A 14,641-nucleotide genomic window follows, 5' to 3' on the forward strand; every position below is an offset into this window, starting at 1 on the left:
AATTTTCCCAAATGTGATGAAAGAAAATCCAAGTTATTAACTCAATGATTAATTAAGAAAAGAGCACTAATGGGGAATGTCATTAAATATTTTGTTACAATCAGTTACAAACAGCAAATTAACAACTGACTTCTCATGGTCCATTATTTATGCATCAACATTTATGTATGCTTGAACATGTATGAAGATGTATAGGTGCATATAGGTGGGATAATAAATGACAGATAAAATTGCATCTCCAAGGGTTGAGATAATTACTTACTCAACCTAATTACTTCAATGGGAAAGTACAGGAGCAATGAATTCATGACAACACTTACATAAAGCCACACAATACCACTCTATCCACATAAATGATGGTACTAAGTATCTGCACCCTGCCAATATAAAGAAGCTAGAGTCCACAATCTATTGAGACCCAAAATTTATAGCTCAACTTGATTTCACATGTATGAATTAAAACAATACTGTACAACAGTATTTAAGGGAATAATTATCAGTAAAGCACTGATATAGACAATTTTCTTTGCTAAAAATACTGATACCTGCTAAAATGCTATTTTAATTTATATTGTTAATGTACTGTCCTTGATTGCCTATAATTGCACTGAACACTGAACAGATGAAGGGGTGTAGCATCAATCATTGTCTGATTTAGAAAATTCAGGAGTTGGCTCAGTGTCTTCAAATGCTTCCTTATTGGTGAAAGCAGCATTAACTGAAGCACTGTGTTTTGGATTAACACGTACCAGCTCTGACAAAGTAATATTGTCATGATTCACCAATAATGTTTTGTCCATGTTTTCCTTACTATGTTGTGACACAACGCTGTCAAGGAAGTCTAATTTTTGTGGCAATATTCCACTTTCGAACAGGTGCTTGGCTAGATATGAAACACCAACGTTACCCAAGAAGGAGAATAACATTGCCATAGTTTTAAAGGGAAATCTTTGAACATAGACAGGATCACTTCCAAAGGAATGCTCTAAATAACATCCAGGGTAACAAATAAATGGCTGCATATGTAAATATGGTTCACCACCACTAATTCGAAGCAAAAAGCCAATGATATATCCAGCAATGGACCCATATGTGTTTGTTCCCTTGACGAAGAGCACTGATATTAACTGAGGAAAGATAATAACGTAGACAAGATCTGAGCTCAGATACCAGAGGCCATAGATTGACTGAGCCAGCAGTGCCATAGATGTTGCAGCTCCTCCAAACAGAAATATAGTGATTCGCATTACCCACACTATTTCTTTGTCTGTAGCCTGCAATAAATAATTATTTTGAGAAAAGAATATTAATTACCATGATACGACTGTGAGAAATTAAAGTAATTTGTGTTTCCCTCAAGGATACAATTCTCATACAATACAAATGAGATGAGTATGTAGCTGCAATCTCTTTACCAACCTACAATCACTGAGGTTACAGCTCCCTCCCTTAACTTCTGTTGTGGAGTATCTTTATAGGATTTAGCCTAAGAACCAATAACTATTGTACCATTTCCTATTCTATTGAACAACTTCATGTTTAGCTACAATGCACTAAAGAATCAGAGAATGATGCAGCAAAGCAACAGCCCTTTTGGGCCACTCTACCTTTGGGAGCTCTTTGAAATAATTATCCAATTATTTATACTACAAAGCCCTGTAATTTTTTCCACTTCAACTATTTATCCAATCTCTTTCTGTAAGTTATTAATGAAATTGCTTCTACCATTTTCAGGTAGTGCATTCCAAAATGTAACCACTCATTCTGATTCTCTTGCTAATTTTATTAAGTTTGTGATCCATGTCATTTGATCTTTTTCGCACTGGATCATCTACTGTATTTTCCTTTTAAAAACCATTCCTGACTTTGAACATCTTGTACCTTTTTCCTACAGAAATCCAACTGCATTCCATTCATTTTGGAGAAAATATTATTTAAATATAATGAATATGATGCAAGAATGTATTTATGTTTTTATGAACCACAAAAGAACAAAATAATCAGTGCTTCCTTGCTTATAAGAAAGTGGATAACTGTCTTATTGATATCCAAGCTTACCTCTTGTCTGAAAGCTAGGTGGTAAATATTCCGAGCAAACATGGAACTTGCTGATAAGATAGAAGAATCAGCCGATGACATCACTGCAGCAGAGACGGCGCCAAGGCCAAAAAAGGAAACGTAGGGTGGACACAGATGCTGCAGCACTATGGGCAAAATCATATCAGTCTCATTCTTGCTTTTAGGGTCTGGCAAGCCATAGGAAGTCTGATTCCAGTCTATAAAAAAGGAAGATCTTAATATAAATCACACACAGCCCATAATAATCTGTAGACAAAAGGAATGTTATTCAAATATTTGATTCAAGAAGATTTTTTGTGGTTTATAGTTTAGATAAATCCTTAATTTGTTGTCACCTAATTGCAACATGGAAATATTTGTGTTCAGAATATAAAGTTGATAACCTTAAAAACCAGTGTTGATTTTGCCAGCACACTGTACATTACAAGGTTTGAGTTAGTTAATGGTAGCATCACAATTCATACACTTGCAACTCTTCTATTGTAATTAATTGTTGATAAATATATTGGACTGGATTGAAATGGAGCCCATTACCCAAACTAGGCATCCGCATGTACTAATCCCAATCAGAGACGATAAAGTAAAACAGGGAGGGAAAAATCCATTCACTTGCACTTAACTTTTCAAACGAAGTCGCTCACCCAGCCCTGGTGGGTGTGGAGCTCGGGTGGCCCTCAACTCGGTACGTCCGAGCTCCAGAGAGCGAGAAGTCAGATGTGCCGGCATCCGACCTCCCGCTGCTTTCTGACCTCCGTGATTCAAAGCGCAGGCGCAGAAGTCAGAGAGGCGCGCTAACTCGCCAAGAGGAAATGGCCAGTCTTTCTGCAGGGAGCAGCCGGCATTGGGTGACCACGATCTGGCCCGGAACCACAGCAACGAGCAGATACATTAATTTGTTTCATATATGCCTTTATGTTTTATAATCAGTAAGGAAATAATGACGGCAGAAGTTGGTTTGCTGATGTATTTTTGGCTACACCCAATTCCAGTTATTTATTATAACTGATAGAGGCTAGTAAAAAATAGTGCTTAGCAAATGGTTTAAAATATTCATCTATTACAATTAGACTGTATGGGAAATTAGACAGTGCAGGAGTAAATGCTCCAATCAATCAGTTGCATAGCTTGCCTGACACTATATTTCGCGATTTCCCATTTGGTTGTCCTTTGGTACCACGAATATGTTTGAGTTTTCAAAAGATATACATTTTAAAAGACTTTTTTTTTGCTTTTTAACCCATTAACCAATGACATAATGGTTATAAATCATGACCAAGTTCAATTCATTTTAGGCTCCTTATAGGCCTAATACAAAAATACCCTTCAATGACTTATATTTGTATATCCAAAGCATACTCGCATGCTGCCATGGAACACTTTTAAATGCGTTGGACAAAGATGGACATGTTGCTTGGGGTTTTGAAATGTTTAGGGAACAGTGAAAATTTTAAATTCGAAGGCCGATTCTTAATATAAAGCATGTGTATTCAACTTAAATAACATAACGAAACGAGAACAATTGCAATGAAAATGAAACAGAATAAGAACACAGTCATTCAAATGATCCAAATGGCAATATTACGAAGGGATGAAAGAAAATTTATTGAAATTATCTACTGCCCTCAGTTATTCAGTGTATTGAATGGTTCAGATGTAATGGGTCAAAATGATACAGTGCAAATGAAGCTGCTTTACCAGTAGATGCTCCGATTGCACCGATTAGTACAGACGGGATGGCCATTACTATGCAACCGAAGGCAGCCAGAAAGGAGAGGACTTGCGCATAGGTCGCCGAAGAAGCAGAAAGGACTCTCTGAAAATATACCTGCCACGGGATTCCACCCAGCATCTGAAAAAATTGAAATATATAATAAAAACAGGAAATACTGAAAATATTCACCACGTCAGGCAGCATCAGTGGGACAGTGCTGTGTAATTCCAGCATCGTCCGTTATTTCTGATTTCTGGCATTCAAATGAAATGCGTATTTTGATATACATTAATAATGAGAACTGTTATATTTAGTTTAACACATACTTTCTCATTTGTTTTCCTCGCCAATATTCAATACACTGAATATGGCCTTCACCAGTATAGTGACCGTAATGAAGGCATCAATTATAAATTGCCATACCAGTAATAGGAAGTTGTCCATCCAGATTAAAATGTCCTTTGAAATTATAGTTCCCACCCAAGGCTCCTGGTAAACGTCATGACTTGCGGTCGTGGTAATATCTGTAACTGCGGGATTTAACATGGCGAACGGTATGCTGATCCACTGAAATACAATAATTGAAATGTTGAAGCACTGACATACTTATCTCAAGCTCAGGTTCATGTTTACGTTTATATCTGAGTTCCCATTCGTTTTGATTCTGCTTGAAAATCGTACAGCATGCTTTCGCATTAGGCTTACCAAACCTAAGAAGATGCAAAACAACTGGACCACATCTGTGTATGCGACCGAGTACAATCCACCGACCAGAGTGTAGAATATAGCGATCACAGCAGAAATAATCACCGATAAGTTTATATCAATGTCCACAATCACACTTAAGGTTGCACCTGAAAAAACAGAAGTTCAATGACTTACTGTATTTTACTGTACTGTACTTACTGTATGGCACTGTATTTTTAAAGACTATATTCTTTCCATCACTTATTTACTCCACCCTAGAACAGAATCTCGCACTCTCCTCCTAGAAACGACCCTTCTGTCACTGCAACCTAAATGTTACCCCTTCCTTTGAAATATAAGTGAAACGTGCATTGACCTTGCTGCCACTTAAACTGTGATTTCACTCAATGAGACAGGCCCTTAATTGTGGAGAGATTCACTTTACCTAGCGCAGACAGTACGGCTGCAGACCAGAAGATTTCTCCCAGGAGAGCAGGGATGAAGAGCAATCCTCCCATTCGTTTGCCGTAGATCTGTTGAAAAGGGTCCAACATGGTCACGTAACCCCGTGTGCGCATGGGTTTAGCGAAAAACAAGCCGCCTGCAAGATACAGAAATCTTCAAATCTTAAATCACAACGTAAACACCAGCTTCAGTTATTACAATGAAAGAATGTATTTAACTTCCTGCCCCTCGGAGCTTAGTGGCGTGGTGTTAGTCCCTCTCCTGTTCATGTTAGAGTCCGAAACCCAGCATCTATCTTAATCAAAAGCAAAATTCTGAGATACTGGAATTCAGAAATAAAACATAAAATGTTGCAAATGTTTGTAGGCAGCTTGAAGAGAGAGACGAGGCTGGTGTCAGGTCAACACTGACATGAAACGGCCACAGATTCTATCTGACCTGCTGTGCATTTGCTATTTGTATTTAATTGCGTGCTGTCTTATAAGTATAAACGTTACATTATAATGTGGACGAAATTTCTCCACATATAATATCTACTTAATTTATACTATTTAGAAGCCGCTTCGTACTTCGTACATTTAGTTGCACCTGCGTTTTGCCAACTTAGACTAATTCCTATGAATGTTCTTTATCGTTATCTTGCCGGTCATAAAGGTTTCTGAATATTACATCCTCCCTTGAATGTATTAGATAACGAGAGCCGTTACGATAAATATAAAGCACTATCCTGACATTTCTTCGCGTGACACAATCCACAAGTGATAAATGTACAAGGAAAAATGTATGGATAAGAGTTAAGCCCAGTTATTATTTAAACACTATTGTAAAAACGCCCCTCTAGTATAATTAGATTTTGTACCATGAAGTTATAAGCCGTTGTACACGATGCGTGTAAATATGACTGATTTCACGGCAGATGGATGGTATTATCTCTGGTATACTCGACAAGTGTTCACACACAAATCCCCACAGCACGTAGCTTTAGTGTGCGTTAACAAAACTTCTACATTTTAGTAATCCACAGAATCCTTCAGTAAGCATCAATCAAATCTGCATCAAAGTTTTCATGTTTGATATGAAACTTTGTCGAAAATTATTGAATTAAGCCAATAGTTAAGTTATTGTTGTGTGCTAACCGGCTCAGTACTAGTTGGTATTGAAGGGCTGCGTGCTGAGTTTTAAATGAATTGCTTTCTGGAGTTGATAGCTTCCCTGCGATGGCGTCTGTTAAAATTAGTGATTGTGGATAGTCTGTTGGATAGACGTGAGCAAGGGGCGCTGACTGTGTGGATTGCCGGAATTGTACTGTTCATTTTAATTGTACAATACCCCAAAGAGTCAGTTCATACCTACAACCAGGCTGAGTGCGTATCCGAAGGGAGCCTGTGCCCAGGCCAAGCCGTACCCAGGGACATAAACCGCCTCTGCTGTGCCATTGATATAACCACCACCAACCCAGGTCGCTGCCAGGGGAAAAGAAGGATTTGGTTAATGAAATATACTACGACAGTCCGGCTCAATAACACAAGGACTGTAGTATTCCGGGGTACCGCTTTCAATTTTTGTTCCAACAGAAACAAATGAGGGGGATTATGCAAAGAGGAAGGCATTGCAGAGTACTTCTAACTCGCCCATCATTAAATTCTGCACGGGGAGCGTGATTTACTTACACCTAATGAGGAAACTATAATTATGGGGAGCAATGTGTTTGGGAAGACCAGTACGGCGATAATAGTTAGGGTTCGGCTTCCTTTTTTGAAGCGGCATTTTATTTTCAAATGTCGAATCATGCCATTCTCACTTCGACCAATCTCTAATGGCCGGACGTGAGTTTGATGGAACAACAAGCCATTCGTTTCATTTAAACTTTTTGAAGATTGTAGAGCTTTGTGATAAGAAATACAGCAGCTCAACACGTGGCATTTCCTTTATCTGCAGGTTTAAACGGTGCAAGTGCAGTTGACATCAAAGCCCAAACACTACTGAGAGCTCCAGCACAACGGGAGAACAGGCACTGCCGCCTTTAACCTAAACGCGCTTGGTCAGGCTGAGCGATAGCGAAACTATTCCGCGAACTTGAAAACGGAGCGTAAGAAAAGCTGGCGGGAGCTCCGCGGGTCAAGCAGCATCTATGAAGGCAGGATCTCGACTGGAAACGCCGACCATCTCGCCACCGCCACAGACGCTGCCTGACGCGCCGAGATCCTCCAATGGTTTTTTTTCGCTCCAGACTCCCGCATTCTGCGAACTCTTGTGTCTCTAACATGAACACGGGACGACAAGGCAGCTGGCACTCACCGGTCATGGTGAACCCACCAACCAGTAAACCGATATCTCTTCCCCCAATCATTATGGCTTCACTCTGATCCATTGCTCCTCCCGAGGGCGAGTTTTTACTTTTCCAAGCAGCCCATAATCCAACAAATAAGATTAACAAGTAAAATAGGACGATCGCTACGATCCCATCGACGTGAACGGTCATTTTCCTCTTGAAATGAAGCCAGCAGTACGGCTGTTAGTCCACAGAAACCTGGAATAGGAAGAAACACGCACAACATCTCGGTCACTCGGAATACATGAATTAGTAATACAGAACAAATACATAAAACACTCTGTTGGACAAGTAACCTGGTTGCTGGGTCTGAGATTTCGTGAATTGCCAACGCAGACGGGGTTCAAAAGGTTTCTTTCAAAATAAACTGTGGCCATTAACGTTCGGGTGTGGCCAATCTCCCCGATGGGTGCAATGCTCGGAATCTGCAGCTAAGAGCCGTTGTTAATACGTCTCCCACAGTGGTGAGAGGGGTGTGGATGCAGCCATCCAGCTGAGCAGGCGAGCGAAGCACGGGCGCTTTGCGAAGCTTGGCTGGCTGAACATCTGCGGCCACGGAGTAAATCATTCATTGCTGGGAAAGGTGCTCACATCACTAAACCCCTGGTTCGGCTTCTGAGAATTAAGATCTACCTTGGTCTTGGCAATCCACGTGATTGTCGTTTCTTTACCAACGCTTGTCTATTTCTCCGACATATCGGCGGCGCCGATAATAGCCGCGCAGCGACTGAACAATGCCTTACCAGTAACTACAAAGTTGAATCATACAGATACGCTCTAGGCTGGTCAGTTTGCTTTCACGCACATTCGGACCATATTTAATCATTTTTTTCTGCACAGAGTGAGCATATCAGGGATTGGACAGCTAAGCGTTGCGGTACGGACCCTTCCGCAGAACTGGATCCATAATCGAAGTTTCCGTCCACCCCCCACCCCCGCCCCCAATACACACACACAAAGCCTACTAACTCGACAGCATCTGCTAGTTTTGTTTCAAATGTCCTACACCCGCAGTTTCATGTCCACGATATTTCAGTTGGACAGCAATGGTGAAGAGGGAAAGAACTGTAAAGACCTTATTGTTATACTACCGTGCACGGAGGCTCCACGACGAAGTAATGCTGATACTTTCCCGTTGGGGCATTCTGTTGGGAAGCCAATATTAAACCAGTATAAGCTCTCCATGCACAAGCACACACTCGGTTTCTTGTGTCAGCTCGGGTTTCATTCGTACTTCAAAGATGCGGTGCCAGTGGGGACAACATATCAATTCATAACACACATATCCATACATTATCTCAGCAAGGTAATGCAATGAAACTCTTTCTGTGACTGTGGTGTTCAGTCCATGGACCTACCTTGCCTTAAAACTGGAGACGCTACGTGCTACGTGTGACTCCTGTCAGGAAGCGGGTATATGAGGACCAACGCGGGCAGAGTCCCTGGTTGTCTGGATCGTCCTTAGCGGCCACTTTCCACATTGGTTTATAGAGGCGAGGGTTTCGTCAGCAGCTCCGGATGAGGAAAAAGACGAACGTCACCTGGATCGGAAAGAAAGCTCCTTATGAATAATTTGGATTTGTTAATTTTTGACCTGAAATTCGTTAAATTTAGAGGGCGGCGTGCGGGCTTCGTTGGAAATAGCTTGACGCACTATATATAGAGCATTCTAATTTAATTAAGATGAAATATATCACTCGGCGTCCTTCACCGGTCACAGCCTGTGTATAACTTTGGGTCTATTTATGCTGAACACGTACCTCCTGAAAACTCAGGAAGATAAAATGACTCCCTAGAAGAATAAAAGGTTGGACATTGGCTTATCCATGGGCAACTGGTAGTTCATCAACTCCTAAAGCCTTCGAAGCTTTGTTATTTTCAAATACAAGAAAAACACTTTACGGAATTTCTAAGGAATGGGTAATGACAAGGTCAGTTGTGTGAAATGTTCATCGAGACCTTTGACCATTGGCCCGAAGGCAATGTGATTTAATTTGCAATGAAGTGTAATGACTTCGATTCTCTCACGTGGCAAACATTCCTAAACATTACTTGCTCCTGACTAAAGGAAGGGAACTAAGTGCAGTGGTATATTTTTTTAAAAATGTTTTAAAAAAGGTAGTTACGTCCCGTTGCATTGCGTCTAGGATCGGAATTGAACTGTGTTTCCTGGTCAGATGGATCAAAGGAATTCTCAACGGGGCCCTCACTATTGTTTGTTCCTTAGACTTCAAGAAATTAGGGTGTAAATTAAAGAGGGCCTGGAAGTTAGTAATCTCTGAATTATTCCTAGTTCCATGCAGAAATAGGAAGATGGGGATCAATGCGTGACTGGAGATAAAATGCAGGAGGGAGGCCTTCATTTCTTGGGGCGTTGGGATCAGTTCTGGGGCAGGAGGTATCTTTTCAAAAGCGACAGTTGGCACCTCAATTGGAAAGGAACCAACGACCTCCTGGGGAGGCTCGATAATGTGATTAGGGAGGCTTTAAATCAAATTCCCAGCGTCTTTGAGTACCAACATATAAAAGTAGAAAAAAAGGAATGAAGTGCCTAGAGGTGTATGAACGTTCCATAGACCTATATAAGGAACTAGAACTATGTTTAATAGGGTAGACCAGAAAGGATTTCAAGGAATCCAAAATCAGGTTTAAAATCTATGTGTGCAGATAGACAAATTGTGGTGAATAAGGTTGATGAGCAACAATCACACACAGCCATGTAGAAACGTAGTGCAACAATGAAAATGTGGCCTAAAGATGATGAAGTACTTAATTTCCATGGCACACAAGTGTTCAGAAACGATACCAGAGATGAGGTATCAATGCTGATTAGGGATCAAATGCACTATTGGAAAGAGATGGTGTCCTTGAGGGGACAAGGTCAAAATCCATTTGGTTAGCAATTGAGAAGCAAAAATGGTTTGATTACAATACTTGGTATTTTATAAACCTTAGTATTTTATAAAATGTGTGTGTGTGTGTGTGTGTGTGTGTGTGTGTGTGTGTGCGCGCGCACATTTGATTGTGTTTTAGAGAGAGAAAGAGAGAGGAGTAATTCTGCAAGGAAATCACAGAAATGTGCAAGAACTATGGAGTGGTGATAGTGAAGGACTTTTAATGATTGATTTAATGATTGGGGCCATGATAAAGTAAAGGAAAAGAAAAGAAGAATCTCTGAAATGTGTTCTAGTGAACATCCTTGACCAGTATGTCGTTAGTCCAACTTGGAAGAAGACATTGATGGATCTTATGCTACAGAATGAACCAGCATCAGTGGAATAACACTTGAATAAGAGTGATCATTGTATCACAAGGTTTATGTTAACAATGGAGAAGCACGAGGAACAATCTAAATCAGAGCCTTTAAATGGAAGAGTGATATGTTCCGTGGGATGAGATGATATCTAGCCAAGCTACTGTGGAACCAAAAATTGATGGCAAAATCTGTGATAGGACAACAGGAGATTTTGGGTAAAGACCCATGTACCTTCCCAAAAGAGGAACTAATTCCAGGGTATGTTGGATGATGAAGGAGGTGGAGAATATGGTGAAACAACAAGAGGGTGTATGATACTTGTCAGGTGATTATTTTCAAGTGAGGCCATGCTAAATATAATAAATTGAGAGGGAAATGAAGAAGAAAATAAGACTATTAAAGGAACCATATAATAACAGAGTGGCAGTTACCTTAACATTGGTAGAAATGTGATGGTAGAGGTAAAGTATACATATGATGTGCTTGAAAGCCCAGTCATGTATAGTTTGGATAAGTCACCTGGCCCAGATGGTTTGTATTATAGTGGTGCTGGAGATAATGGAAAGGCTTGTCATATTTTTTCCAATTTTTCTTGGATGCAAGGAAGGTGCTAAATGTAACAAACTTGTTCAAGAAATAGCCTTCTTCTGTGCTAGTAACCACAGGCTGTCAATTTAGCATCACTGGTGGGTAAGCTTTTAGAAATAATTATAAAAAAAATGGGTACTTGGAGAGGTTTGAGCTAATTAAGGATTACCAGCATAGATTTGTATGTGGCGGATTGTGTTTTGCTAACTTAATTATTTTTTTGATGATGGTCGATGAAGAGAGTTGCAGTGGATATTGTCTAAATGGATTTTAAGAAAGAGTCTGATAATGTACCATATAAAAAGGAAATGTCATATAAAAAGACAATGTACATTGAAAGGAAACTCAATGTTGGCTTGGATAGAAGAAATAGCTTATGGAGAGTGAATTATAGTAAATGGTTGCTTCTCAGACTGGGGAATGGTAGACAGTGATAGTCTTTTTTATATGCAGATTACTTGGTTTTTGAACCAAGATTCAAATTAAGAATAAGATTTAGAAAGTTGCTGAAGACACAAAAATTAGAGAGTAGACAAATTGTGAAGATAATGCCAATCAATTGCAACACACATAGAGAATGGGCAAATGACGCTTGATGAGAATGAAACTGGCAGACAAGAAGCAGATGGAATTTAATACTGAAAATGTGAGGTGTTATATTTTGACAGAATGGATGTAGGTAAGCAATATAGACAATGATACTGTTCTAAATATTATACAGGAACAGGGGGACCAGTGGGTCAGTGGGTTCCAAGGTCTTAATCTTTGAAGGTGACAGGGCATATTGCAAGAGTAGTTAGCAAAACATATGGGGCCTCGGGCTCAATAGAGACATTCAGTGCCAGTGCAGGAAAGTTTTACTTTTAAAATGGCTTGTTTATGGCACAAATAAGTTTGCATTCATATGTGGTCAGCAGACTGAAATAAGGATGTAAGATTCTTTGAGAGGGTGCAGGGATATTTACCAGGATAGTTCCATGGATGAGGGATTTTAGTTACATTTAGATTGGAGAAGCTCAGCTTTTTCTCTTTAGGACAAATGAGGATTAGGGGAGACTTGATAGAGATGTATAATATTATAGTAGTCTATATAAATGACAGAAAAGCTGTTCGTAATATGGTAAAATGATGGTAAGAGGATTAGGGGACACAGATTTAAGGGTTTGGGCAAGAGATGCAGGGGGTATGTGAGGAAGAATCCTTTTACACAGCAATTAGTAAATTACGGCCTATGAGGGTGATGAAAGTGGAGCTGATCAATGGTTTCAACAGGAAACTCAACAGACACTAGAAAGAAATAAATTTGCAGGATTACAGGGGTTGGATTGCTCTACAGAGAACCTGCAAGGACTTAATGGACCATATGGCCTCCTTCCGTGCTGTTATAACTCTGACTGAGTAGGGAGAAAATGCTCATTGGTGAGTGAAAATTATAGACAGTTGAGCGGAAGTATCATTACCTCAACCTCACCATTGTCAGTTACAGACATGTCTGTGGCAACACAATTTTGTCTCCATGCAATGATTTTAGTAGAAAGCACCTTCAGTGCATGCTGCAACACTGGTAAATTTTCTTCACATGTGCTTTTACTCAACAAACATCTGTCATCATTCAGTAACCAAGGAAATAAAGAAACAGGTTTTTGTCTGATCATTTAGCAATAGTCACTCACAGAGGTTTAAATCTATATGCATGTGTTGTATATGAGCACCGAGATGTGTTCAACTCATTCTGATTTAATATTCAGAAAAATGTGTCAGGCCACATGTAGTTTCCATTACCAGATGTGGTTAGTGGCTGGCAATAATTCCAGAGCAGCAGACAAGGGAATGTGCAGTGCACAGAAAGTAGATACTGAGGGTTTAATATCTCAACCACTTCACTTTTGTGAGTGGGAAAATATAGCTGCTGCATTAGACTACCAAATATCTACCCAGAATGCGATCTGTTAACATTGAAATACACACCAGTATTGTCAGATTAGTGTAGCGGTTAGCGTAATGCTATTACAGTGCCAGCGACCCAGGTTCAATTCCTGCCTCTGTCTGTAAGGAGTTTGTACCTTCTCCCCGTGTCTGCGCGGGTTTTCTCCAGGTGCTCCGGTTTCCTCCCACATTCCAAAGATGTATGGGTTAGGAAGTTGTGGGCATGCTATGTTGGCGCCAGAAGTGTGGCGATACTTGCGGGCTGCCCCCAGAACATTCTACGCAAAAGGATGTATTTCATTGTGTGTTTAGATATACATGTGACTAATAAAGATATCTTATCTTTTGAGCTAACTTCGGTTAGTACTCTGAAATAACTTTTGATTCCAATGCAGTGGTATAAAACCAGTAACTCTCATTGACAGTAAAAAAAAAGGTTTTGTGACTGATGGATGTTGCCATTGATAAATAGCAGTTTGCATTGGTTGACTTCAGTTGCAGAATTTCATTTCTCTCAGGTTCAGAATGGTCACTGATCTGCGTGATCACAGAAATAATGCTCCCATCAGAACTTGAAAGCTCAAGAGAATGGGGCTAAAATTAATTAAAATCACTAGCATCAAATTGGATTAAAGTGAATTTGCAACCTTCTTTATGCCATGCCTAACTATCCTTTTTATCCTTAATCTGTTTTACTCAAAGAATTAAATGGAAGATTATAAGGAAGGAACAATGACTGAGCAGTACACTGCGCTGGACTCCAGCCTGGCCATCTCCAATACTCAGTACCTTCCTCTGGCAGTGATGTTGAAGACTGTCTCTACCAGTGATGCCAGTATTTTTGTGAATCTTTTGTGTAGCAGCTTCTTCTAAAAGAAAATGCATGTTAGCTGCAGAAGAGTCTAAGAGTTATGTAGTCAGTAGGCACAATGGTTCTTTGGCCAGATCCTTTGGACAATGCTCGTACCACTTAATGTTCTGCCATCTCCCGTTGGGAGTTTTTTTCAAGGTACTGAAGGGGAGGAAGACATTCCTCCTGTTGCCAGGTTGGGTTATCAGCCCTGTATTCTCTATATGTGAGAATGTAGGTCCTTTGTTGCCATTAATTTGTCTACTACTCAAAAATTTTGGAGCCTTCTATATGCAAGTGCCTATCCATTTAAGGTGGTACAATTTGCTTTTAACTAAGTTCCCCTTTAAGGTTTCTTACCCTCTCAATTGATGAGCTGTTTATTAAGAGTGGAATTATTACTGGCAGTGTGCACATTCCACTGAAAGGGCCTGGATCATGAACTATCTACCTAACTGTTCAAGAGCAACCTCTGCTAGAAGGATTCAAACTATCTACCTCTATCTGTAAGTGCAGTCCTGACACAAAGAATGCTAGATATCTATTAGCCCTGACTACACTGACAATGAGTACCTTTATTCAGAAAGATGATGCCTGCTGGACCACAGACTCCTTGAGCTTTCATGACCTATCACTGCAGTGATATATTGACCACATTATCCATTTACAATTGAATAGCAAAGTAGCTTCCTACCTTTACAGCTGATGTCAGCTGCCATCTGGGAATTTGAAGGACTCCAAATCACA

General features: G+C 40.0%; 1 protein-coding gene across 1 annotated transcript; it reads right to left on the reverse strand.

Annotated features, from left to right (window-relative positions):
• Positions 1 to 638: 638 nt before the first annotated feature.
• Positions 639 to 8,691, reverse strand: LOC127576040 (high-affinity choline transporter 1). The gene is made up of 9 exons (XM_052026371.1): positions 8,633 to 8,691; positions 7,241 to 7,472; positions 6,292 to 6,405; positions 4,923 to 5,078; positions 4,496 to 4,644; positions 4,214 to 4,357; positions 3,775 to 3,928; positions 2,059 to 2,276; positions 639 to 1,274 (listed from the first exon to the last, which is right to left on the reverse strand). Exons 2-9 carry the CDS (start codon positions 7,422 to 7,424, stop codon positions 639 to 641), a joined length of 1,755 nt encoding a protein of 584 aa, XP_051882331.1. The 5' UTR covers positions 7,425 to 7,472; positions 8,633 to 8,691.
• Between the last annotated feature and the right edge of the window lie 5,950 nt (positions 8,692 to 14,641).

Source organism: Pristis pectinata, chromosome 11 (genome assembly GCF_009764475.1).
Source record: "Pristis pectinata isolate sPriPec2 chromosome 11, sPriPec2.1.pri, whole genome shotgun sequence".
NCBI classification, from domain to species: Eukaryota; Metazoa; Chordata; class Chondrichthyes; order Rhinopristiformes; family Pristidae; genus Pristis; species Pristis pectinata.

Coding starts and splice junctions, on each gene's coding strand:
- LOC127576040 (XM_052026371.1), bottom strand. CDS start 7,424: ATGACCGTTCACGTCGATGGGATCGTAGCGATCGTCCTATTTTACTTG. Junction 5,079..6,291: donor CGCACTCAGCCTGGTTGTAG/GTATGAACTGAC, acceptor TGTATCTTGCAG/GCGGCTTGTTTTTCGCTAAA. Junction 4,645..4,922: donor AGCCGTACTGTCTGCGCTAG/GTAAAGTGAATC, acceptor CTGTTTTTTCAG/GTGCAACCTTAAGTGTGATT.